The 24,516-nt window shown below is 51.8% G+C and overlaps 1 protein-coding gene across 3 annotated transcripts in view; it reads right to left on the bottom strand.

Moving 5' to 3' along the window:
- LOC127052208 (Krueppel-like factor 15) overlaps positions 1–24,516 on the bottom strand; it is a 36,208-nt gene that overhangs the window by 5,206 nt on the left and 6,486 nt on the right. Inside the window, exons 1-2 of one of the 3 annotated variants that reach the window (XM_050955619.1) lie at positions 5,458–5,506; positions 181–1,265 (exon numbers count right to left, since the gene is read on the bottom strand). In XM_050955619.1, coding sequence (XP_050811576.1) covers positions 181–1,139 — 959 coding nt within the window. In that variant the 5' untranslated portion in view covers positions 1,140–1,265; positions 5,458–5,506. Of the gene's footprint in view, positions 1–180; positions 1,266–2,075; positions 2,095–5,457; positions 5,507–24,516 lie in introns of those variants that run through there. The other 2 variants (XM_050955620.1, XM_050955618.1) reach the window with 2 other exon arrangements.

Raw genomic sequence — 24,516 nt, 5'->3', positions numbered from 1 at the left:
AACCTCGTCCTGAGTGTGGGTACTGAGCACTTGAAAAAAGCAGGCCCTGCCAGACTGCTGCACGTCTTTATAAACACATATGCACAAGCCAGATCCTGCAGGAGGCAGTCAATGGCTTGGCTGCCTGGCAGCCAGTGGAAAGACGACCTCAGCGCCAGGCTTCTCCACTTGCACACCCACCTCCAGCCGCAGTTGGGCCAGGAGCAGGTGTAGGGCTTCTCTCCAGTGTGGCGTCGGAAGTGCGCTTTGAGGTGGGAGCTCTTGGTATACATCTTGCTGCAGCCAGGGTGCGTGCACTTGTGGACTCGGATGACAGAAGGGGAGACCTTCTGGAACTTGGGGGCAGCCTCGACCCCTCTCAGACTCCCCAGAGCCGCCGGCCTCAGAGCGATGGGCAGGGGGGCTATTTTGACGTACTTTTGGTCCAAGACAGTCATGGTGGGCTGGGCGGCCTGAGGGACAAGGGTCAGGTTTTGGCCCTGCACACTGACCACCAACTGGGCCACCCTGATGCCGTCCACAGCGCTCTGTGGAGGAGGGCTCCCACTGTTCATTTGGGCAGGCTGGATCTGGAGGATAACAGGGATGCTCCCAATATCCACTGTCAGGCCCACAGCACCGGCTACTCCCCCGGCCTCAGCAGAGCTCAACACACCCCCTTCCAGAGCCATACTGGGTGTAGGCTGCTCTCCAGGGCTCCCCAGGTTGATCTCCGACTTGATCTCCAGCTTCCCTCTGACAGGCTGTTTCTCACTCAGCTCGTCCTTGAGGAGCTCCATCTTCTCCTTCAGGAACTCCTCAATCTCCTCGAGGGTGGGGGTGAAATCTCTGGAGAGGTCATTGCAGAAGTCGGGCAGTTTCAGATGAGCTTCATAGAGGGTGGCTTGGGATTTCTCACCTTCTTTCTTCACCTTGGACACCAGGAGGTGGGTGTCTTGCGAAGGGCAGCTGCCTTGGCAAAGGAGAAGGCTGGAGTCATCCTGAGGGTTGGACACTCCTGCGTCGCAGTCCTCCGGCAGAACGGCTGATGGCATCTTTGTCTTACGAGCATCAGCGTTGCTGTCTAGCCAAGAGGAGCCAGCTGCAGGGCTCAGGGGGTCTGAAGCAGGGAGCAACTCGCTGCAATTTAGAGAGACCATTTGTTGACCAGCGTCTCTTCTGCACGGAAAGACGTTAAACTGACTGGGTAGGAAGCCTGTGTAACAATTCAGCTGGGCAGCAGTACGGCTGGTAGTCCTGACATTGCGGGGAAAGCGTTAGCCCACCTGCAAAGGAGTGACACCAACGAGATTATTTACCAGTGCAAACATCTAGGAACAATTCGATTACAAAAAAGCCACTGTTGGGTTTTTTTGTTTTGTTTTTAAATTGCTCTGTTGCTCAAACACACATCCCAGTTATTCTCTACCTAAATGGTCTACAGAGAACCGGACTGTCACGTGATGTAGGCTTTCTTTCTTGTTTCCATAATTTGCATTAGAAGCCATCTTCACACGTATGAAACACTTTACTGACATCGCTCTTCTGGTTCAACAATCACTGCAGTTGCCAGAGGGATGGTTTGCAATAGCACATGGGAGGGGAAGTGGTTTGCATAGGCCTGACTAGGAGGAGGAGGTGATTCATGAGATAAAATCCAAGATATAATTAAAAAGGAGCAAGGAGAGAGTTTGAGAGCAAAAGGAAGCCCAGGCTAGAGCCATTTGCGAGCTCTTAGCTTCCTGTGAGTAAGAAAATACATGGGATTCCTTCAGAGCTGTCCAAACCAGTTGTGCCAGTCCTTGCTAGCACCATCTCCCCAGGTCCCTTACTGTCAGGAAGGGCAGATTCTGAGGAGCTTTCCAGTTGTAGCAAGCCCGGCCTTAAAAATAAAAAAGCACCTGACTTAGTTCGTGATCTGCCAAGGGCAAAACATAGGACAAAGACTCTAAAATTGCTCAAGGCCTTCTGCAACATGGTTCATAACCTGTCCTTGGTATGACTTTGCATCTCTTGCCCGGACAGTTCACAATGAACAGAAGCCAACACTGGGTGTATGTGAGGCAAGAGGTGACATTGGGTCATATCAGTCTCACCCCATCTTCAGAACTCTGTGCTTGGCTTCCAGCTTTCCTCTCACATGAAGATGAGGAGTTTGAACTTAAAGGCTCTACACAGCCTCAGCTCTGCCTATAGCTCTGCTCCTCTTTCATCTCTCATCCCCCCACACCTCAATCCCGATACTTCCCTCTCCATCCTGCCTCAGATCTACACCTTTCAGGCTGCTGGCTATATTTACAACAGCCTCTCTCTCTCCGCACACCATGCACCTTCCTTATCCTCCTTCCCCTCTCCCCTTAAAAGCCAGTTCTTCCCTGAAACCTGCCAGCGCTGCTCTCCTCTGGGAGACAGAAGGGACTAGGTTATAGACTCATAGGACTTCAAGGTCAGAAGGGACCATGATGATCATCTAGTCTGACCTCCTGCACAATGCAGACCACAGAATCTCACCCACCCTCTCCTGTAACAAACCCCTGACCTATGTCTGAGTTATTGAAATCCTCAAATTGTGGTTTGAAGACCTCAAACTGCAGAGAATCCTCTAGTAAGTGACCCGTGCCCCATGCTGCAGAGGAAGGCCAAAAACCTCCAGGGCCTCTGTCAGTCTGCCCTGGAGGAAAATTCCTTCCTGACCTCAAATATGGCCATCAGTTAAACCCTGAGCATGTGGGCAAGACTCACCAGCCAGCACCCAGGAAAGAATTCTCTGTAGTAACTTAGTTCCCACCCCATGTAACATCCCATCACAGCTCTTGGTGTGATTAAATTAACAAATATACCACCAGGGACAGGTGAGCTGACTTGTTCTTCAACCCCCCCACTAACAAGACAGACAGCTAAGCAGCACAGTCATAGGAGGGTCCAGCCATTAGAGCACTAATCTGGGACTCGCGAGACCAGCATTCAATTCCCTGCTCCACCAGACTCCCTGTGAGATCTTGGACAAGTCATTTTGTTTCTCTGTGCCTCACTTCCCCTTAGCATGGTCCAACTTCACAGGAATGTTGTGAGGCCAAACATTAAGAAAGTCCTAAGATGCTCAGATCAATGGGGCCAAGTACTTAAGACAGACATGCTCTGGATTTGCCATGTATCAATAACAGCATCTTGCCTACTGGAAGCATTTTTTAGATTTTAACAGGTTTAACTAAAATTCACAGCATCAATCTACATGGATGACAACATTCAAGAGTTAACAGATATGTCGTGTATAAAATGCAGAGCCAGCTTTCACCGAAGCGTATCGCTGGACTAGGTTAGCGTTTTAGACATTAGTTTGTGTTTCAATAGCATCTTTTGTTTGCAGAGTTGTTGTAGCCATGTTGGTCCCTGGATATGAGAGACAACACGGGTGAAGTAATACTGCTGGTGAGAGAGAGAAGCTCTTCAGGAAGAGCTCTGTGTGGCTGAAAGCTTGTTTCTCTCACCAACAGAAGTAGTCCAATAAAAGATATTCCCTCCCCCATCTTGTCTCTCTACAGCACCTTTTGTTATGGGAGGATCTAAAAGTATTTTAAGTCTCCCAATGACCCTGGGAAGTAGGTAAATATGCTGAATTCACAGATAGGCAGCCAAGACACAAAGAGGTGTGACCTTTGGCAAGTCACTTTACAACAGGCAAGAGCTGGGAACAGAACTCAGAAGTCCCCACTTCCAACCTCCTGAGCTAATCGGTACAGCACAGTCCCACCCCTTCTTTTTAAAGGATCAAAATGGCAAGTGACAGCTCTTCAGGGTAAGGATTGTAATTCACTAGGCTTGAAAGGGTCTAGCGCAACGGGACCTCTGAGCTACTGCAAAATAAACAATCAATAATTATGATACTACAGCATTTGCACTATCATCATCAGTGACCAGATCTAATGAAAACAGCAAATACAGAAATGGCCACAGATATAATAGTCAAGGGCTAGTGAGCATGCACAAGCTTCAGCATTCAAAAGCTGCTCTGCAAAAATGAGCGCAAGGAGATAACCGCTTCCAGGTAGAATGGGTCCACAAAACAGATTAGACTTACATGAGGCAAAGGAAAATGATGATTGAAACATGGGATTGTGACTCAGATCTGGATTCTATGCCTGGCTCCACTACGCACGCCCTGTGTGATCTTGCAAGTTCCTTTGCTCTCTGCACCTCAGTGACCTCTGACAAATCACTTCTCTCTCTCTGCCTCAGTTTGCCCCTCTGTGCAATGGAGCTAATAAAACTGCCCTACCTCACCTCACAAGGTGTTACCAGGCTAAGGAGTGGTTTTTAAAGTGCTCCCAGACCCTGGGATGAAAGGCAGGGGACTGTTAGCAGTAAAGCCCTGGCTGTGGGAGTACAACTGTGTGCCACATGGATCTCTGGTGATCCCTGGGAGCTGAGTCTCACATGATTTAGTTGCAGGCTCTATATGCTGCCGTGAGTTCACAATGAAAGGGACTGCAAATGAAGCATGCACAACCAAAGAGAGCACGCTGTAAACTGACTTAGTGCCATTCCCCAGTTTACCATGCAACTTCCCTGCTTTACTCCAGCCACCATCATTCATGGCAAGATGAGGCCACACCCTCCCCCCGGGGCACTCCTGATTGGCCAGCTCTTCTATCAACCAACCGGTCTGGGGGGTTGTGATAGTGCGCTTCCCCCTTCAAGCCGTGGGAGACCGGACTGAATTACACTCCCCACGTGACGCACCCAAGTACACAGCAGCCATTCAGCCTGGAAAACTCATCTGTGCTTCAGCCTGTCAAGCGCGGGGCGCCCTTAAAGCCCAGCCGGGGAGTGGGGAGGAGGGGGCTCTGCACGAGAAGACTTGGCGTGTCTCGGCCGGCAAAACACGCCCCCCCCCCCGCACTGAGATCCCGGGAACGCTCCTTCAGCCGCCTGCCCGCTGCCCAGCCCTGGGGAGTCCCCTGCCCAGAGCAGGAGTCTCTCCCCAGCCCACCCGGTGTGAACGCAGCCAGCCCGCACTCCCCGCCCGGCTCCCCTTCCCACCGAGCACTGGGCGCGCAGGAACAGGCCCCCGGGGAGCGCATCTGGGCAGAGCCACACACGTGGCGACTTCGCTTCTCTCCCCTCGCAGCGCAGGCGGGGGCTTTCCCCACCGCCGGGGGGGGGGGGGTTAGCGCTTGGGGTCTAGTGGGCGGAGGGGCCACCGCCTGTCTCCCTTGCTGGATGAGGGAGGCGTGGGGGGGGGGAGACCTAACACAGTCTAGTCGCCGAGGATAAGTGGAGCCCGCCCACTTCTCCGCCGGGGAATAGGGAGTTTAGGGGAGTTACTTTTTCCTTTAAGCCACCGCGCTGGCAGAAGTGAAAACCTCAGCATCCCCCATCCCCTCCCTTCGCCCCCCAGACCAGACCGGGCATCCCCCCTCCCCACTGCCCCGGGAAGCCCCCCACGAGACGCCCCGTGCCCGGCTCCGCTCCTCTTACCAGCCGGCTGCCCCCTTCCATGCTGGCACCTCCAGCTCCGCTCGCTCACATGACCCGAGGGAAGCTCCGGCCGGAGCCGCTGCCGCTGCCGCCGCCCCGCCCAGCCGAGGGCTCGGCTCGGTCCCCGCAGCCCCATTGGTGCGCAGCAGCTGGGGCTCGCCTGGCCCGCAGCCGGAGGGAGCAACATATGCGCAGCAGAGCAGGGACACGCCTCTGTCCTGAGCCCCACTCACTATAGCTGAGGGGAGGGGAGAGGTGTTTCTCGAGGGGTATGTAATAAAAATAGGGTCATTACGGGATCATCACCCCGGTAATTAATGGGGGTCTAATAACTAATGTTCACCATTTAATAATTAAGGGCTACAGAACAATCATCGCATGATTAGAACTTTAACAATCCCAGCAGCTGACGATGAATTCACAATTCAGAGTTAACAGTGAATAGCCACCAGCAGTTAATTGTAATTAGAGGATGCAGCAATGCCACTAAAGGACAATAATGAAGAGGTTAATTAAGGAAAACTGAATTAAGGATAATAATATGGACCTTAAGTACTGATTCTTTATCTGCCAATAAGGAATGATGGGGACAGTGAAAGGCCAGATTTGCAAAGGTATTTAGGCACCTAAAGGTGCTGATCAGCATGTGGTGTAATTTTCAAAAGCACCTAGAGTGCCTAATGCCCACTTTAAATGCCACTGGGCACCTAGCTACATTTTTAGGCACCTAAAATACCTTTAAAAATCTGGCCTCAGGTGTGTGGGACAAAGGCTGTTCCAGGGAGTCACAATCCCTTAGTATCCAGGTCCAGGTAGGGGAGGGCCTCCACAGTCCACCTTGAGGTGGTTTTATTGTTTGAACAGAAGTTCCTAAGGATACTGTAAGGAGGCGCCCTGGCTCCCCACCGCGCCTGAGAGGGACGAGCCAGAGCAGGTGCCTCAGTGGGCGGAGTCAGCACGGCCTGTCCCCGCCTCCCCCCAAGTCAAGGGGCGGGACAGGAAGTATAAAAGCCCGGCCCCAGCGCTCAGTTGGGTGCAGGCTGCTGGAGAGGACAGATGCTGGTGTCTGGGCTCCCGCAGGGCCAGACCTGCCCTGCGCCCACTCTCTGGAGGAGCGCAGCCTGGACCTGCCCTGCGCCCACTCTCCGGAGGAGCGCTGCCTGGACCTGCCCCGCGCCCACTACCCAGAGGAGTGCTGGCCGGACTTGTCTCAGACCTGGTACCCGGAGGAACGTCGGCCTGACCTGCTGTGGCCCTGATACCCCGAGGAGTGGCCTGAGCTTCCCCACGACAGGTACCCGCAGGAGCCCATGGTCTGGGACCCCCCAGATGATGCTGGCAAGGACCAGGTACCCAGAGAGGGGGAGGTTGGAAGTGGCCTGGGGATAGCCGACCTTGGTTTGGCTCCTGAAGAGCCCGAACCCATGTCAGTGTGTTGCGGCCAGGATCCCCACTGACCACAGCGGGTGTTGACCGCTGCTAGGGCCCCGGGCTGGAACGCAGTGGAGTGGGAGGGCCTGCGTTCCCCCTGCCACCCGTAACCGGGTGGCAGACTCCCCCTCTTCCCGCCTGTTGCCACTGCTCTGCCCTGATCCAGAGGGCCAGAGCTAACTAGACTTGTGTTTGGTGCCCCGCCCGAGCCAAGGGCCCGGGCTGATACGGTGTTTGCTCAGCCCCTGCTAGAGGTCTGAGCTTGAACTGCTACTGCCCTGCCCTGTCCAAGGGCTGGGGCTTATTTACTTTGAGAGCCCCCACCCCGGCTAGAGGGCCGGGTCTCTACCTTATTTGCAGACCCTGTACCCCCTCAACACCTGCGGAGGGGCTAAACCTACCCGGACTGCGGCGTGCTAGGAGGTGCCCTGGCTCCCCGCCGCGCCTGAGAGGGACGAGCCGAGACACGACCGGCTTACACATGGAAGCACCACTGGGGGGTACATTGCCCAGGATGTGGGTGCGGACCCTTAACACCAGTGAACGGGGGGCTGCGGGAGAGGGAGCCCCCTCCCCCGAGACGGACCTGTCCCACCTCGCTGCCCTTCTGACCGAGAACCAGGATCGGCAGCAGGCGGCACAGTCACAACGGCAAGAGGAGCAGCAGGCTGCCCAGCTTCAGCAGCAGCAGCTCGTCGAGCAGCTGGGGACTCAACAATGCCAGCTGATCCAGGACCTGGTTCAGCAGCAGCAGGAGTTCCAGCTGAAATGCCTCCAGCACCTTGCAGCAGAGCGGGGGCCCCGAGAGGGGGTCCAGTCGGGGGGCACCGATGGTGGCCCGGGGCCCTACCCACCGATCCGACTGACCAAGATGGGGCTGGGTGATGACCCGGAGGCCTTCCTGGTCCCCTTTGAGCGGGTGGCCACCGTCGCGGGGTGGAACCCTGACCAATGGGCCTCCATCCTGGCGCCGTACCTGACAGGAGTGGCTCAGGCAGTCTATCGAGGCCTGTCTGTCGAGGCTGCCCAGGACTATAGGCAGGTGAAATCCGCCATCCTGGACGCCCTCGATGTGAGCCCGGAGACGTTTCGACAGCGGTTCAGGGGCCTGACGTACCCCACGGGGGCCTGGCCTCGTATGGTGGCCCAGGAACTGCGGGAGACCTGCCGGTGGTGGTTGCAGCTCGAACGTCAGAAGAGCTAGCAGAGCAGGTGATCCTTGAACAGTTCACCCACATCCTGCCATCGCAAGGAAGGGCCTGGGTCCTCCGTCATCGACCGGCAACACTGGCTGCCGCTGTCACCCGGATGGAGAACTTCCTGGCGGCAGAAGCCCAGGTGGGCCCGACAGGCCGACCAACCCCACCGGGGCCAGAACGCCCCAACCCCGAGAAGAAGGCGACACCCACCCGGGCTGCAGCCCCACCAGCACGGCCGGCCCAAGCCCCAACTCCCGCTCCCTGGAAGGTGCCTGGGAACTCTGCAAGGGACTTCCCCAGGACCCGGCCCCGAGTCGGACGACCCGACCTAGGGCCTTGTTTCTTCTGCAGCAAGTCTGGACATCTCCAGAGGGATTGCCCCCAAATGGAGTGTACCTTTGGCCAAGTCTGCTCTGGGGAGGCTCAGGCCCGGCGCCGACAGCCCGCCAAGATTATGGCACCTGTGATGGTTGAGGGGTACCCGACCGTGGCCCTCCTCGACTCTGGTTGCGGACAGACCTTAATCCGCAACCACTTAGGTCCCCCGGCGGATGCATGCCTGGGGTAAATTCGCTTACAATGTATCCACGGCGACATACGGCCGTACCCCAGCGCCTGGGCCCAACTGACAATCGATGGGGAGACCCGACGGACGGTGGTAGGGCTCACACCGAGTCTGGCGTATCCAGTGATCCTGGGCCGGGACTGGCCCGGGTTTCCGGCCGTCCTACGCTGACATGACGGAGGCGGCCTGGGTCCTGTACCAGCCTTGGAAGGAGAGGCCCCAGAAGGGAAGGATGATGAGCGGGGCCCCCCAGAAATGGAAGGGGATGAGCTGGACCCCCCGGGGGACCCCACCGCCGAGGACAGGGACGATGCCTCCCTGGGCAAGGCCAGGGATCCCTCGGCCCCCATGGACTTCTGCCGGGACCAAAGAGCTGACCCCACCCTCAGCGAGGCATATGAACAGCTCGCTGCCGTGGATGGAACGATCCTCGATCCCGGGCAAGCTGTCCGGTGGCAACACTTTGAGTTGTGACAGAACTGCTTGTATCGGGTCGAGAGGGACGCACACACCAGGGAGCCCCGACCACAACTTCTCGTACCCCGCTGTCATCAGCGGGCCGTCATGAAACTGGCCCATGACGTCTTGGCTGCCGGACATCTGGGTACTGAAAAGACCCTAGCCCGAATATTGGAGCACTTTTATTGGCCGGGGATATACCGTGAGGTGAAGGACTATTGTACCTCGTGCCCGGAGTGCCAGTTGACCGCGCTGGCGAGGACGCCCAAGGCACCACTGGTCCCGATGCCGTTAGTCGAGACCCCTTTCGAGCGGGTGGCCATGGACCTGGTGGGACCCCTCCCTAAGAGTGTTGCGGGGTTCCAGTACATACTCGTGATGCTGGACTACGCCACCCGGTTCCCCGAGGCGATCCCGCTCCGTAACATCACCGCCTGCACCATCGCAGGCGAACTGGTTAAGGTCTTCGCCTGCGTCGGCTTGCCCCGGGAGATCCTCACGGATCAGGGGACCAACTTCACCTCGCGGCTGTTGGAGCAGGTGTGCAGGCTCCTGGGGATCAAGGAACTGCAAACCTCAGTGTATCATCCCCAAACCGACAGCTTGGTAGAGAGGTTTAATCGCACCCTCAAGGATATGTTGCGGAAATTCCCCCAGAAGACCTCCACCGGTGGGACCAACTACTCCCGCCCTTGCTCTTGGCGGTGCGAGAGGTCCCCCAGGCCTCAACCAAGTTCTCGCCGTTGGAGCTATTGTATGGCCGCCAACCGCGGGGCCTGTTGGACCTGATGAGGGAGACCTGGGAGCAAACCCCCTCACCCGCCCAGGGTCTCCTGCAATATGTGATCCAGCTCCAAGAGCGTCTCAAGCAGGTTGGGACCGTGGCACAAGCAAACTTAAAAGCCGGACAAGAGATGCAGGCCTAGACGTACAACCAGGATGCGTGCACCTGGGACTTCCAACCTGGAGACCGGGTCTTACTCCTCCTCCTCCAGTGAGTCCAAGCTCCTGGCTCGATGGCAGGGCCCGTACGAGGTGGTACGAAAGGTGGGCCCCGTCACCTATGAAATTCGTCAGCCCGACCGACAGAAAGAGCTCCAACGGTATCATGTTAACCTTCTTAAACCCTGGCGGGAACGAGAAGGGTTGCTGATCAATCCCTGTCCACCAGAACCCGAACTAGGGCCCCAGGTACACACTACAGAAGACCCCGAGGGGCCCCAGATTGGGGAAACGCTGACAGAAGAGCAGCTTGAGCAAACCCGCTGCCTCCTTCAAGCATTCCCTCGTACTTTTACAGCCCAGCCGGGGTACACCTCCATGGCCTATCATCAAATTCAGACGGAGCCGGGGGTGGTGATCCGGGCCACGGCCAGACCCCTGCCGTATCACCGAAGGCGAATCGTTGAAGACAAGGTACGGGCGATGCTAGACCTAGGAGTAATTGAGCCATCACAAAGTGAGTGGCGTAGTCCCATCGTCTTGGTGCCTAAACCCGATGGCTCCCAGCACTTTTGTATTGACTTTAGGTGCGTTAACGCCGTCTCCAAATTTGACGCCTACCCCATGCCCCGAATAGACGAGCTGCTGGCCCGGTTGGGAGAGGCCTGCTATATCACGACCCTGGACTTAAGCAAGGGGTATTGGCAGATTCCCCTGGATCCGGCCTCCCGGGAGAAAACCACGTTCGCCACTCCAACCGGCCTATACCACTTTACGCGGATGCCCTTCAGCCTTCATGGGGCACCCGCAATGTTCCAGCGCTTGATGGACCGCCTCCTCCAACCGCATCATGACTACGCTGCAGCCTATTTAGATGACGTGGTCATCTACAGTCGGCAGTGGGAAACCCACTTGGACAAGGTCGCCGCCGTCCTAAGGTCCTTGCGGGAGTTTGGGTTAACAGCTAACCCTAAGAAGTGCCGCATCGGCTGGCGTGAGACCACCTACTTGGGGTATACCGTTGGCAATGGACAAGTGATACCTCTTGTGGACAAGGTTCAGGCCATTGCCGCCTGTCCACTGCCAACCACGAAGCGCCAAGTCCACCAGTTCTTGAGGCTGGCGGGTTATTATCGGCGGTTCATTCCTCAGTTTGCAGCAATGGCCGCCCCCTTGACCGGGCTCCTTACCAAGGACAGCCCGCAACACGTACGCTGGACCCCCGAGTGTGACGAGGCTTTCCAGTCACTGAAGGCAAGCCTCTGCAGCAAGCCAGTCTTGTTTAGCCCGGACTTCCAGGGACCATTCGTCCTACAGACAGATGCGTCGGAAGTCGGGCTCAGGGCTGTCCTCTCACAGGAGGTGGACGGGGAGGAGCATCCGGTTCTGTATATCAGCCGGAAGCTGTTCCCCAGAGAACAAAACTACGCAGTCGTCAAAAAGGAGGCCCTCGCGGCGAAGTGGGCCTGCGATGCCCTGCGTTACTACCTCCTTGGGGCCCCGTTCACTTTGGTCACCGACCACTCCGCCCTCCAATGGCTATGCCGGATGAAAGACCACAACATGTGGCTTCAACGGCGGTACTTAGCCATGCAGCCCTACGCCTTCACCGTCCGCCACAGGGCGGGAAAGGACCACGCCAACGCAGACTTCCTTTCCTGCCTGGGGGCCTGGATGAGCCTGGCCCCGTTGCCCGGGAGCCAGCCTTGACGGGGGGGGGGGGGGTGTAAGGAGGTGCCCTGGCTCCCCGCCGCACCTGAGAGGGACGAGCCAGAGCAGGTGCCTCAGTGGGCGGAGTCAGCACGGCCTGTCCCCGCCCCCCAGAAGTCAAGGGGCGGGACAAAGTATAAAAGCCCGGCCCCAGCGCTCAGTTGGGCGCAGGCTGCTGGCGAGGACAGACGCTGGTGCCCAGGCTCCTGCCGGGCCCAGCCTGCCCCGCGCCCACTATCCAGAAGAACGCTGGCCGGACCTGCCCCGCGCCCACTACCCAGAGGAGCGCTGGCTGGACTTGCCTCAGACCCGGTACCCGGAGGAACGTCGGCCTGACCTGCCGTGTGCCCGATACCCCGAGGAGTGGCCTGAGCTTCCCCATGACCGGTACCCGATGGCCTGAGCTTCCCCACGACCGGTACCCGGAGGAGCCCATGGTCTGGGACCCCCCAGACGATGCTGGCAAGGACCAGGTACCCAGAGAGGGGAGGTTGGAAGTGGCCTGGGCATAGCCGACCCTGGTTTGGCTCCTGAAGAGCCCGAACCCATGTCAGTGTGTTGCGGCCAGGATCCCCACTGGCCACAGCAGGTCTTGACCGCTGCTAGGGCCCCGGGCTGGAACGCAGTGGAGTGGGAGGGCCTGCGTTCCCCCTGCCACCCGTAACCGGGTGGCAGACTCCCCCTCTTCCCGCCTGTTGCCACTGCTCTGTCCTGATCCAGAGGGCCAGAGCAACTAGACTTGTGTTTGGTGCCCCGCCCGAGCCAAGGGCCCGGGCTGATACAGTGTTTGCTCAGCCCCTGCTAGAGGCCTGAGCCTGAACTGTTACTGCCCGCCCTGTCCAAGGGCTGGGGCTTATTTACTTTGAGAGCCCCGGCTAGAGGGCCGGGGCTCTACCTTGTTTGCAGACCCTGTACCCCCTCAACACCTGCGGAGGGGCTAAGCCTACCCGGACTGCAGCGTGCTAGGAGGCGCCCTGGCTCCCCGCCGCGCCTGAGAGGGACGAGCCCCGACACGACCGGCTTACAGATACACTCAATCACTAGGAACACTGGGATCCAGGCTCCAACAGTCCAGAATAATGATAAAATATAATCAGTTAATAATAATAATAATATTCTTCATGCAGGCATGTGTGAGATGCACAGAGTTCACCATATTTGACATTTCTAGAGCACCCTCCATCAAAGCACTGACCATACAATCCTCTGCACTGGAGCAGTTTTGTACACCTGCTAGGGCTTGAATTGAGAGAGGAATTCCTCCTGCTTCACACTCCAAAGAGGCCTTAAATCAGACAGAGAATTTATGTTAGCCAGGAATTTATGTTAAAGGGGGAAAATACTAGAGCCTGCTTTAGGGGGAGATAGTCAAAGGCCCAGCCTTAGATTTAGTGACTTTCAGTGGGAGTGTCATAAACAGATAGTTAAGGGTTAATGTCTCTTTTACCTGTAAAGGGTTAACAAGGTCAGTGAACCTGGTTGACACCTGACCAAAGGACCAATCGGGAGACAAGATAATTTCAAATCTTGGTGGAAGGAAGTCTTTTTTTTTTTTTTGTGCTGTTTGTTGTTCTCTCTTGGGATTAAGAGGAGCCAGACATGCAATCAGTTTCCTCCAATCTTTCTGAAACAGTCTATCATGTTCTAAATAGTAAGTACTAGATAGGAGGCAAATTAGTCTTTATATTTGTTTCCTTGATTTACAAATGTGTATTTTGCTGGAAGGATATGTTACCTCTGTTTGCTGTAACTTATACTTAGGCTAGGGGAGAGGGAGCCCCTCTGGTCTATGTAAAGCTGAGATCCTGTAAACATTTTTCCATCTTGATTTTACAGAGATAATTTTTACTTCCTTTAATTAAAAGCTTTTCTTTTCAAGAACCTGACTGATTTTTTTATTCTTGTGTGAGACCCAAGGGGAGTGGGTCTGAACTCACCAGGGAGTGGTGGGGGGAGGAAAAGGGTAATTCCTCTCTGTTAGGATCCAAGGAGTTTGGATCAGTGTATATCTCAGGGTTCCCCAGGGAAGGGTTTTGGGGGACGGAAAGTGTACCAAACATTATATTTTGGTTGGTGGCAGCATTATCAGATCTAAGATAGGAATTACGTTTAGAGGGGTACATGCAGGTCCCCACTTTCTGGATGCTAAAGTTCAAAGTGGGAATGAGATCTTGTCAGGGAGGATGGCACCTAAATACCATGTATGCCCACAAGAGAAATGACTTGTTAAAGTAACACAGTTAATTAGTGGCAGAGCAGGGCATAGAACCAAGGAGTCAAGATTGCTCTTCCCCTCTATTTACACTGCCTGTAGACTGCGGAGGTGGGCTTGTTTCAGAGAGTATTGTTTGTTTCTGTCAGTCCCTTCTCATGGGACTCCTTGTCTTGTCACTTATTTTCATCTGGCTGCACACTCTAAGGCCAAGATCCTCAAAGATGATTGATTTTGATGGAAGTTAGGAGCCTAAATACCTTGGAGGATCTGTACCTAATATCCTTTTTCCTAAAAAGGAAATGTGCAATGTGGGGAATTAAAAAAAAATCTGGATATGACACACTGGTTTTGAAATCATCTGCAAAGTGCCCATATGCAGAAGCAATGGTCATATTCCAAATCTACAAATTTGTTGCAGTCGACTCCTGCCTGCTCTTAAGCTAGCATTTTCTCTGCCACCCAACAGCTCACTTGTTCCTCAACCCACCCTCAGGAAACCTTCATCCTTTCTTTTCCTTGTGGCATAACCCAGGATGTTCTTTCCTGGAAATTTACAATCCTGTATTGACTTGTATCTTGGTTTATCAGATTACCAGCATGGTCCTCTTGAGGAGATAATATGCTTTGATTCCTCTCCTGCAGTGTTCCATTTCCTTCTTTCATTTATACTGGGAACAGCCCAGGTTGCTCTAGATGTTAAAGATCATGTTCGAGCAGGCAGGAACAACTAATGGCTCCTGATTAAATGGATTTTGAAAGAGTCTTTCATTTCAATAGGACTTTGCTGGCAAGACAAGCTGCACAAGTGCTGCCAGCATATAAAGGAGACAGACTCTGCAGGTCTCTAGCAGAGGTAGGTACGGTTTTCTCAAGAATGGTGTTTTGGGTTTGAGCCTATGTCCATTCCAGACACTGGGAAGCACTTCTCTATCTCAGTCTCTCCTTTGTCACATGGGTTCCACACCTATTCTTCTCATAGGTTCAGTCTGTGCTTTCCATCTCTAGTTTATGGCAATTGATTCTGTATATGGTGAAGGCTTTGTACATTTCACTGTAGTGAGATAACCCACTAGCATGATCATTCTGTGCCAGGAGCTGTAGCAGTCTAGATTGGTGCTTCAGATTTGTGGTTCCCAGTGGCCTATACCTTTGTGTTTGTAGGTGTTGTTCTAATGCTGTGAGCCTTTCTTGGTTGCTTGCTCCGCTGCTCAGGCTGTTAGATTTGTTGACACATGGGGGTGATCGTATATGTGAAGATCAAGCTTTCATTTTCATTTAGTGGTGGTTTTTTTTTTTTTTTTTTTTCTTCAGTGCTTTAATTTGGCTTGAATCATTGTAACTATTTGATGACAAACCTGGGCCGTGAACTTCACTTCTTTACCACAGAGAGGGTTGAATTATATCATCAGATAGTTTAATTGGATAGTTTTATCCATCTAGGTTGGGGGTTTCAAAAGAGCCTGAAGACGGTCAGGCATACAACTCCTATTCAATTGTAAATGACCTTAGGTGCCTTTGAAAAATTAGTGGTTTCTTTACAGCACCAAGATCACAGAGCTATTTCTTGTAATGGGTTATGCTGGTGCCGGTCAGACATTGCAATATTATTTTATTGTGGATGTCGGAGAATAGTTGTTCATGTTGTTGTTTGAGGCCATCTCTGCTTCTGTGTATTGGGCTAATGAGTTCAGCTGGCCACCCTCCAGCAAAGTGTCTAGATTGGAAGGTTAAGTTAAATAATGTCAGAAGGGCTCCCTGCACATGTTCAGTGCTGCATTTCAGCACTTGGTTTAATACAGTGGTTCTCAACCAGAAGTACATGTACCCCTGAGGGTACACAGAGGTCTTCCAGGGGGTACATCAACTTATCTAGATATTTGCTTAGTTGTACAATAGGCTACATAAAAAGCACTAACAAACTCAGTACAAACTAAAATTTAATACAGACAATGGCTTGTTTATACTGCTCAATATACTATACACTGAAATGTAAGTGCAATATTTACATTCTAATTGATGTATTATAATATACTAAAATGAGAGTCAGCAATTTTTCAGTACCAGCGTGCTGTGACACTGTATTTTAATGTCTGATTTTGTAAGCATGTAGTTTTTAAGTGAGGTGAAACTTGGGGGTACACAAGGCAAATCAGACTCCTGAAAGGGGTACAGTAGTCTGGAAAGGTTGAGAACCACTGCTTTAATATATTTATTATCTGGGCTATAAGTTTCTCTGAACTGACGTTTTTCTTTAGGTCTTGCATTGTCCCAGTGTGTCAAGAGAAGGCTGGTCATTTTTTAAAGTGTCTTCCAGTGTAATTGCTTTCTAAGGGTCTGTCTTGTTCTTGAGTCATTTTCCCACCTAGTAGATTCCTTTAGTTACATCTCAGAAATGTTTTGTCCCCATTCTCTCATCTGGATGGCTTGGCTAACAAGGCCAATCTTTGTATTGGTTTTGAATGTTGTCCCGGTTTGCTAGAAGGAACTGGAATCGAGCCCACCTTCAGTTTGTGCTAATTTCTGCTTCCTTCACCACCCTGTTCTTTTCTGAAGCTGTGTATGTGATTTTTCCATCCATGTACCAGGAGAGGGCACCACACGGTCCCATCAATAAAACAGCCAGGCCGATAAGCCAATAAATCAGTGGTGAGTAAGCAGAGCCCAAGGTTTCTTTATTACACCTTAGCCTCCTCTATGAATCTAGCTTCACAACAAGGGACCAAAAAAATCCTATCAGCCTTGAAAGAGAAAATCCCATACTCCATCCATGGAGGAATCAACCCACTGCCCCTTGATCTGCCTGGCCATCAGCACAAGGGATGGGGTTAATAGCAGAAGTAAGCAGTCACTCTCCTGCTGCTTTGACTCACACATGAGCATCACACAAGTTGCCCTAGTAGCAGCTGCTCTTATTCCGTTAGGGCAAAACTCACCCTTACGCACAAGATCTATGACCCACCTACAACCCACAGCGCGGACTTACGGGATGGAGAGGCCTTTTTTGTTGTGACTCTGCACTGAGCTAAATTACACCCAATCTGTGTTTTCTTGTGCCCTGTAAACCATGTGTTGCATGCAGGGCTGTTCCCTAGTCAGTCACTGGGTCCAGTCCTGCACCTCCTTATTACCAAGAACCATGCATACTGACACGAGCTGTCACCTACCAGTCAGTCACCCAAATCAGCACTACACTCAGTAGTACAGGTTTGCAGGCTCAAGCCCCATGTTTCTCCCTTGCTCTGCCGCAGGGAGCGGGGTGGCGTTGACTATGCAGCGTGTAAGGTGCAGGAATCAGAAAGCAAGTCTGAACCGACACTACACTGTAGCAACATTCCAAAGTTCCAGTCTGTTTGGGGCAAAGCAGCCCCTAGGCCATAGCTGTCAAGGCACTTTTGTAACAGCCCGAGCCATGTATCTCTATCTTCTGATGCCTAAATACTTTCAAACACCTGTCCCTAGATGGATTTTTTTTTAAAGTGAAAGCATTTGTGTTACTGTACGTGACATTCTCTCTTCTGTTGCTATGTGAAAGGTGCATGGAAACTATGAAAGGAACCAGTGCTATCCGATGCAGAGGGGCTGGAACATTTTTTATGATTGGGGAGCTGAGCGCCATTGAACCAAACTGTAAACCCTGTGTATGATGGAAACCACTTCAAGCCAGGAGGTGCGGCAGCCCTCCAGAACACTTAGTTCCAGCACCTATAGTCCAATGTACAAGGCAAACACACACACAGACAGAGTAGAGCAAAGTCAGTTTCCCTCCAATCTCTGAGAACAAGTGCACGGTTTGCTGTTAAAAATAACTTTTAACTGAAAATGCTTCAGTGGCCAGGGTCTCTTTAAAAAAAAAAAAAAAAGGGGAGTTTCAGGATGAAATATGTTCAAGAGGAGCTAGATTCTGCTCTCATGTACTGCATTGTAAATGCAAAGTAACTGCATCAAAACCAATGGGGTTAGTCCAGATTTACTCTCCTGTACCAGAGATCAAAGTTTGACCCTGAAATGTTTTCACGGCCTTTTAAAAAATTAATGATACAGGGGAAGCTGGCTGGTCACTTGGTGAAGGCAAATGCTGTTTCTGGCTCTTCTATTGATTTGCTGGGAGGACTGCACGCAAATCACTGCCTGGCTCTGTGCCTCAGTTTCCCCAATGTAAATAGGGGCCAAGCACTACTTAGCCACTTTGCAGGGATTTTGTGAGGATTCACTCATTAGTGCTCCTTTCTAGACAACACAAAGGCACATTATACTGCAACAGAGTTTACATTAGGATAAAGCATTTGGTCCGTACCCTAGCCCTTCTGCATAGCGAGGTTATCGGATCATTAACCTGGTCTTCCCCTCCCCTCCTTATTCATCACATCAGTAATGAGGCTCTTATCACATCATGCCAGTTCAGCTCCCAGCTTGGCTAACACACCAGGGACCTCTAGAGCAGTGGTTCCCAAACTGCAGTTTGTGAACCCCTGGGGATTTGTGAAATGTTGTAGGGGGTTCTTGGAGGGGGGGGGGGGAGTTCCCTAATGGTGGACAGAGCTGTCCCTAGGGACCAAAGGCAGCACAGGGCCAGCAGCCTGGAGTCCCTGGACTTCCAAGAGCTCAGCAGATCAAAGCAAGCATATCTGTCACACTGAGGAGATTTAAACTTCAAGACTCCTTATAAGAAATGGAAGGGAAGTGGATATTTTTTGCTGTTTTTTTTTTAATTAAATTGGCAGCTAGTATTTTTAAAATTATGAAAAACATGTTTAAGCTTTGTTGCAATATGCGTTGTTTGCCTGGACTGCTCAAGACCTGAATGCATGTGTAGGAGAAACTTTTGAGTTGGCTTTTTAAATCCCTTCATGCTGTTTTATATCTGATCCTCCTTGATGAAACATAGGAGCCTTGTCATATAACAGGCTTATTCAAAGAGATACAAGCTATGAAAGTGAGATCGTGGAAGAGTGTTGCCGTTTTCATAATGTGATAAAATACTATAATGATTAATAATTAATAGTGTGTAATAAGCACAAAAAACAATTGTATATTTCTAAGATCACTGCTTTTATCATTTATACTCAAGTAAAGAAAAAAATCCCTGGAAATATTCATTTTTAGGAGGAGGGGTCGCGAGACTTGACATTTCAGTAAAAGGGGTTCACAGGTTTGGGAACCACTGCTCTAGAACTATAAGTAGGGCTATTTACTGCCTGAGCTACAGCGCCTGGCCTGTTCATCTAAAGTATTCCAGAAGCACCTGTCATCCTGATGCTTAAGGGTCAGAGTGTGACCTGCTGTACGTGTCCATCCAGGAGTGAAAGGCATCATGGATCACAGCATGAGTCCATGCTGGGGACTGTAATAGATGCATGTCCTCTGTGGATTGGGCACAAAGGGGGAGAAATAACACACAGTGGTCCATGGGTTACATTAGGCTCCGATTCTGCAAGTTGTTCCCTGTGGAGAGATGCCTGCAGTCTTGAGTCGCACTGCCTTACTCTGGCTGCTTCTCAGGCCAGGGACTGTGTCACTGTATTTGCCAATGATACTCCTAGCATACTTGGGATGGTTGTAGGAATTAGCAGCCTGCCTGCTACATTTCAGATGTCTCACCCTCTGAGCACAGTCTTCGTTCTGTGTGCGTATGGCTGTGAGCTGCTCACTTAGCAAGGGATGCATTTTGCAGAAGTGAAGAGAGTCTGGAAACAGGTTGGGGGCAGAAGGAAACAGTATTCTTGCAGTAAAACTCATGCAATAGCACCATCTGCTGGTGCAACTAGAGAGAGTACAGACGCCTGGCTCAGCTATGTTCTCCTCCCAATAGTGCAATTCTAACAATAGCACAGGGAGCAGCACAGGAACTAGAGAAAGAGCGAAGTGTTTGGCGGGAGAGCAGGAGAGGACATTCTGAGGAGGGAGGAAGGGATCAGAAATTATTATTGGATCCGATTAATTGCCAAGTCTGGGCTGTCTTCCATGGACTCAGACTCAGAGCCAGGGGAAAGTCTGCCAGGGAGGGAGGGGGTGATGACATAAGTTGATGGCAACTTCTTCTGTAGGGAAAACTGAGGGTGGAGCACAGCTTGGCAATCTAGCAGCCCAAAACATGGGAGGCACAAGCATCATCAATCCATCCCACGTGTTGTTTTGAACATCATTACTACTGCTGTATGAATACTAACAGTCATCTAGTTTGCTCCTTAGGACAGAGGATGCCCTGCTCTCTGCTTGGCCAGTGCGCTTTTGTGGGCTTGGCTTGTGGCCCATATCGCACTCCAAGCCATCATGGATTGATGTGCAGCAGGTCGGGAGCTCGTCCTCCCCAGATGAGCTCACCCTTTGCAATGTCTTCCTGGTGCTGGTGGAAAAAAAAGGAGAGGGACGCTTCACTGGAGGGTGGTCTTCATTCATCCGGTCTCCTCCTTCCCTTGCTGTCTTCTGCTTCCCCACGTCTTCCAGCACAAGCAGACCACACAAAGAAGGGCAATAGTAGCTTGGGGGCGAGATGTGGGGCCCTGCTTTATCCAGCCCACCAGTGTTCAGGGTGGGGTGGCCTATCTCTCATGCAAAATGTTCTCAGCAGTGCAGTTAACTTAGCGATACACACAGTGATCCAACATAAAAGTTTTTTATTTCCCTCCTTAATAAACTTTATAATATCCCTCCCCTTACACTGTACAAAATATTTACTTCATTAAATAAATAAGACAGGACCATATTGCAGAGTGTATCTTCCTGAAAGAAAACAGCATCAAAACATCCTTCCCTAGGACAAGGGATTCACAATGATGCATTCTTATGCATTAGCAAAGAAAGACCCAAACCTCCCTTTACAGTCCTCTCCAGTGACCCAAGAGAATTGAACCTGTTCCCTTTACATACCCCATGGGCAATCAGGAAGGGAGAGGCATAATATGATTCCTCAGTGGAGAGGGGATGGATCTACTACCCAAACCCAGCAGAGTTCCCAGAAACTGCCCTTTCCTTTATGGACCTTACACCAGTGGTTGAAGGTTGGAGGGTGTAATTTGCATCCTAGAGAGATTTTTACATCTACACACAAGTTACTTCAGCAACAGGTTGGAGGCTCCAGGAGCTCAGGCTCCTGCCTGAATGTCTACACCACAATTTTTTGCCCCACAGCCCAAGTCCCGCGAGCCTGAATCAACTTTTATCCATGTAGATGCACCAGGTATGTGCTGATTATCCGGGCACAAGCCCTGGTCTTTACATTTTCTCAGAAACAGCAGTTTTCCTGCTAGAGATGGGCCTGAGACAATTTGGGCCTGACCTCGCAGAGGGGCCAGGGATGTCTGGAGCTGAAGCTATAGCTAGCTCTTGGCATGCACTTCTCTCCCCCACCCCCATCCACTCACCATGCCACCTCCTGGCACGCAGCCCAGCAGGGAAAGTGAGGAAAAGGGAGCTGCTCAACTCCATGCTCTGCATGGGGGAAATCTGGACTCCCTTGCTGGCAAGTCAGACATTAAATAGCTTCTCCCTGAGATACCCACTGGGCTGAAGAGGGAGAGGGCAACTTCTTAGCTTATTGACTATGAAGAAACCCCACTAGAGTGCCACTACCACCTTCCCTCCTTTGCCACTAGTGATGGGAAAGCCTCTACCAGGCTGAGATAGTTAACGCCCCCCTCCTCTCCCCCCCAGTTCCGGCAATTCCCAGAGCCTGCTGCGTCTTCCCAGCTGAAATGGAGAGCTCAAGAGACAGCTCAGATCAGAACTGGGGCAACTGGAGCCCCACCTTGAACTACGTGGTGCAGATACAAATGAAAGTTAGCTGAGGAGTCAGAAGTTCGATTGCTCAACTCTCTCTTTCCAAACACAAACACAGCCACCTCCCCTGCCATCATATCTTGGCTATAAGCAAACTGACTAGGCTCCTTTTGCACACAGAGTCTGCCCTCTCCTGGGACTGGTCAGATCAGGGCATGACAATAGAGACAAAGGCTAGGGTTTACACTGGGATTTGGGTGCCCCACTCCCTCTGAAAATCTCAGCCTATGTTTAATCAGGGGCAAAGGAGAGGCTCTGGTTCAGGATCTGTGTGTTTATTGTTCTAGGTGGTGCCTGCCTGATACCTGGACATATTACAAGCAGTCCTTCACTTCTCCTCCATCTCATCACTTTTCCATGCATCTTTCAGATGAGTGGCCAAGAGGTCCCGAGCGCTCATGGACCATTATTTTCAAACCTGAGTGCCCAAAGTTAGGCCCTTAGATTCATATTTAGTACTTAAATAAGCAGTTTGCAGAGCTGCTGAGCCCCCAGCAGCTCCCAGTGACTTTAAAGGGTGTTCAGCGCTTTCAAAAAACCAGGCCACTTATTTAGGTACCAAAGAATGGACTTGATTTGAATATCTTCATCAGTGGTTATTACGGAGTCTGGTCATTAGGCCTGGCAACCTGAACAAATGCTATCTTAGGTAAATACATTGTACCTCCTTAAGATTCCCCCCTGCTCCTTTCTGCTATACAATGTAAAAGGGTTTTCCTTACATAGTAAATAACTTCTCATCTGCAACCCACATGTTATTGCTCACTGCAAGGGTGGGTTACTTCAGCCTCTAATACATGATTAAAACACACATCATTATATTTAACATTATGACACACCAGTCTCAGATAGATGCCGTGTCCGGTCTACTTCATCTAAAAAATGGTGGATGGGATTTTGTTTTGGGTGGTGGTGGGAGGAGGGGGAATGGAAGGAAATTAGAAGGGTGCTTTCCAGCCACTGTCCCTTTCCCGAGAAAATTCTGTCGATGGAATCATAAGACGTAAACTTTTGGACCCAGAACACAGATTTCTACTCAGCGAGCTGGAGATTAATCTCCACGAGCCTAGCCAGCAGCAGACACTTTTACACACACATCCAGAGTGGTACATTCCAGAAGCATGCGTGGGGGAGAATCCAACCCTACACCCACCAACCACCCCATGAGCTCATTGGGAAGGTCCTCCCTAGAGCTGGAAAACAGTGACTTGGGATTGGCTTGGCAGTGAGGGATCTAGGTTAAAGATAAAGAGACTGGGAGGGCCGGAAGTCAAAGTCCTCTATTGGCATATGGGGCACCGTGAACCCATTTCCCACGTCATCAGCCCCATGGCTCTACTTGACATGGGAAAGCTCCACACTAGCTCTTGCCTGGCTGCTGGCCCTTGTGTCTGCCCTTCCCTCTTCTCCCTCTCCAGATGAACGGGGGCAGTGATCCCACGGGTGGGCAAGTGGCTTATTGAGTTGGCTCCCTGGGCCAGGCATTGTCTGGGCTAGCCGGATTTTTATTTAAGAAGTTTGCTGGTGGGACAGTTCCCCATGGGAAGAACGATAGCAAGAGGCAAGGAATGACAGTCCCATTGTGAATGAAAAAAGCAGAAGAAACAAGGATTTTAAAAACCATTAGGTAGATTTTCAGAGGCCCGAATAGTAGTTTGGTTTTCAAAGGGAGTTAGGCCCCAACTGGCATTTCTGCTTTTGATAATTTCCTCAAGGTTTAATGGGTTTGTGAAGTTAAAATGGGAGGTGGGAACAGGTGCACTTTAATCACTGAAGACTGTGTAGCTGTGTTTACGCTGCAGTGTAAGCCCACGACTTGGACTCAGGCTCAAGTGTAATCCCCCTTCCCCATACACACAAATTGCGGTAACCCAGGGCTCAGACCCAGGGTCCCAGAACCCCACAGGGATGGAGGGTCCAAACCTGAGTCAAGCTGGACCAAAGGTTCAAGCCCTATTGCTTTGCAGTGTAGATATAACTTCCCTGGACGCATGCTCTGGGAGTCTGCCGAAAGTATCCCACAGTGCCACAGCCTGGACTTCCTCTAGGCTCTGGACAGTCAAGTTTTCCAACACTGCACCACAAGCAAAGGGCTAGAGCAACCACATGTTGGTAGGGCGTGAGGAAGTCTGGTCTATGGGCGAATTTAGGTGCACATAATACAGTGTAGATGCTGGAGTCCCAGATTGGGACCCAGAGTTCAACAGTTCCTAGGCTGGGGTTCCAAATGAGCACAGACGCTCAAACCCTAGGTTAACATACCCCCAGGTTGCTAATGCAAGTTCTACTACCTCTGGCTTGTGTTGCAATATAGACACCCCATGTTTCCATAAGGATGACTCATGGTGGGTGGGATATAACTGACCTGGGAACATCCTCTTAGCTGGGAACAATCTCTGCAGCAGCAGGATCTCAGAATCCGGACAGCTGTGCCATCAATTCATGGCAGCAAGAGCAGGGCCTGATCAGTGGAAAGGTCATTCTCAGCTTCTTCCCTTTGAAAAAGGGGCAAAACAGAAAGATGGCCCTACAAGGGAGTAGAACCCAGGACATGCTACAGGGTCACCTCTCGACCCTGCTCCAGCTTACGCTCCTGTCGGAGGGAATGACTGCACCCAATTGGCATCAAGGCTATTCCCGAGTGGAGGGAACGGGCATCAAGGGGACCCAACATGGGTGGAGAAGACAGAGAATGTGAGGAACAAGAGATATGAAATGGAGGAAGCACCTCATGGTGGTGGGGAGAGAGAGGGGCAGGCAGA

Source organism: Gopherus flavomarginatus, chromosome 5 (assembly GCF_025201925.1).
Source record: "Gopherus flavomarginatus isolate rGopFla2 chromosome 5, rGopFla2.mat.asm, whole genome shotgun sequence".
NCBI lineage: Eukaryota > Metazoa > Chordata > Testudines > Testudinidae > Gopherus > Gopherus flavomarginatus.
The sequence above is the reverse complement of the archived record's forward strand: the minus strand, read 5'-3'. Positions and strand labels throughout refer to the sequence as shown.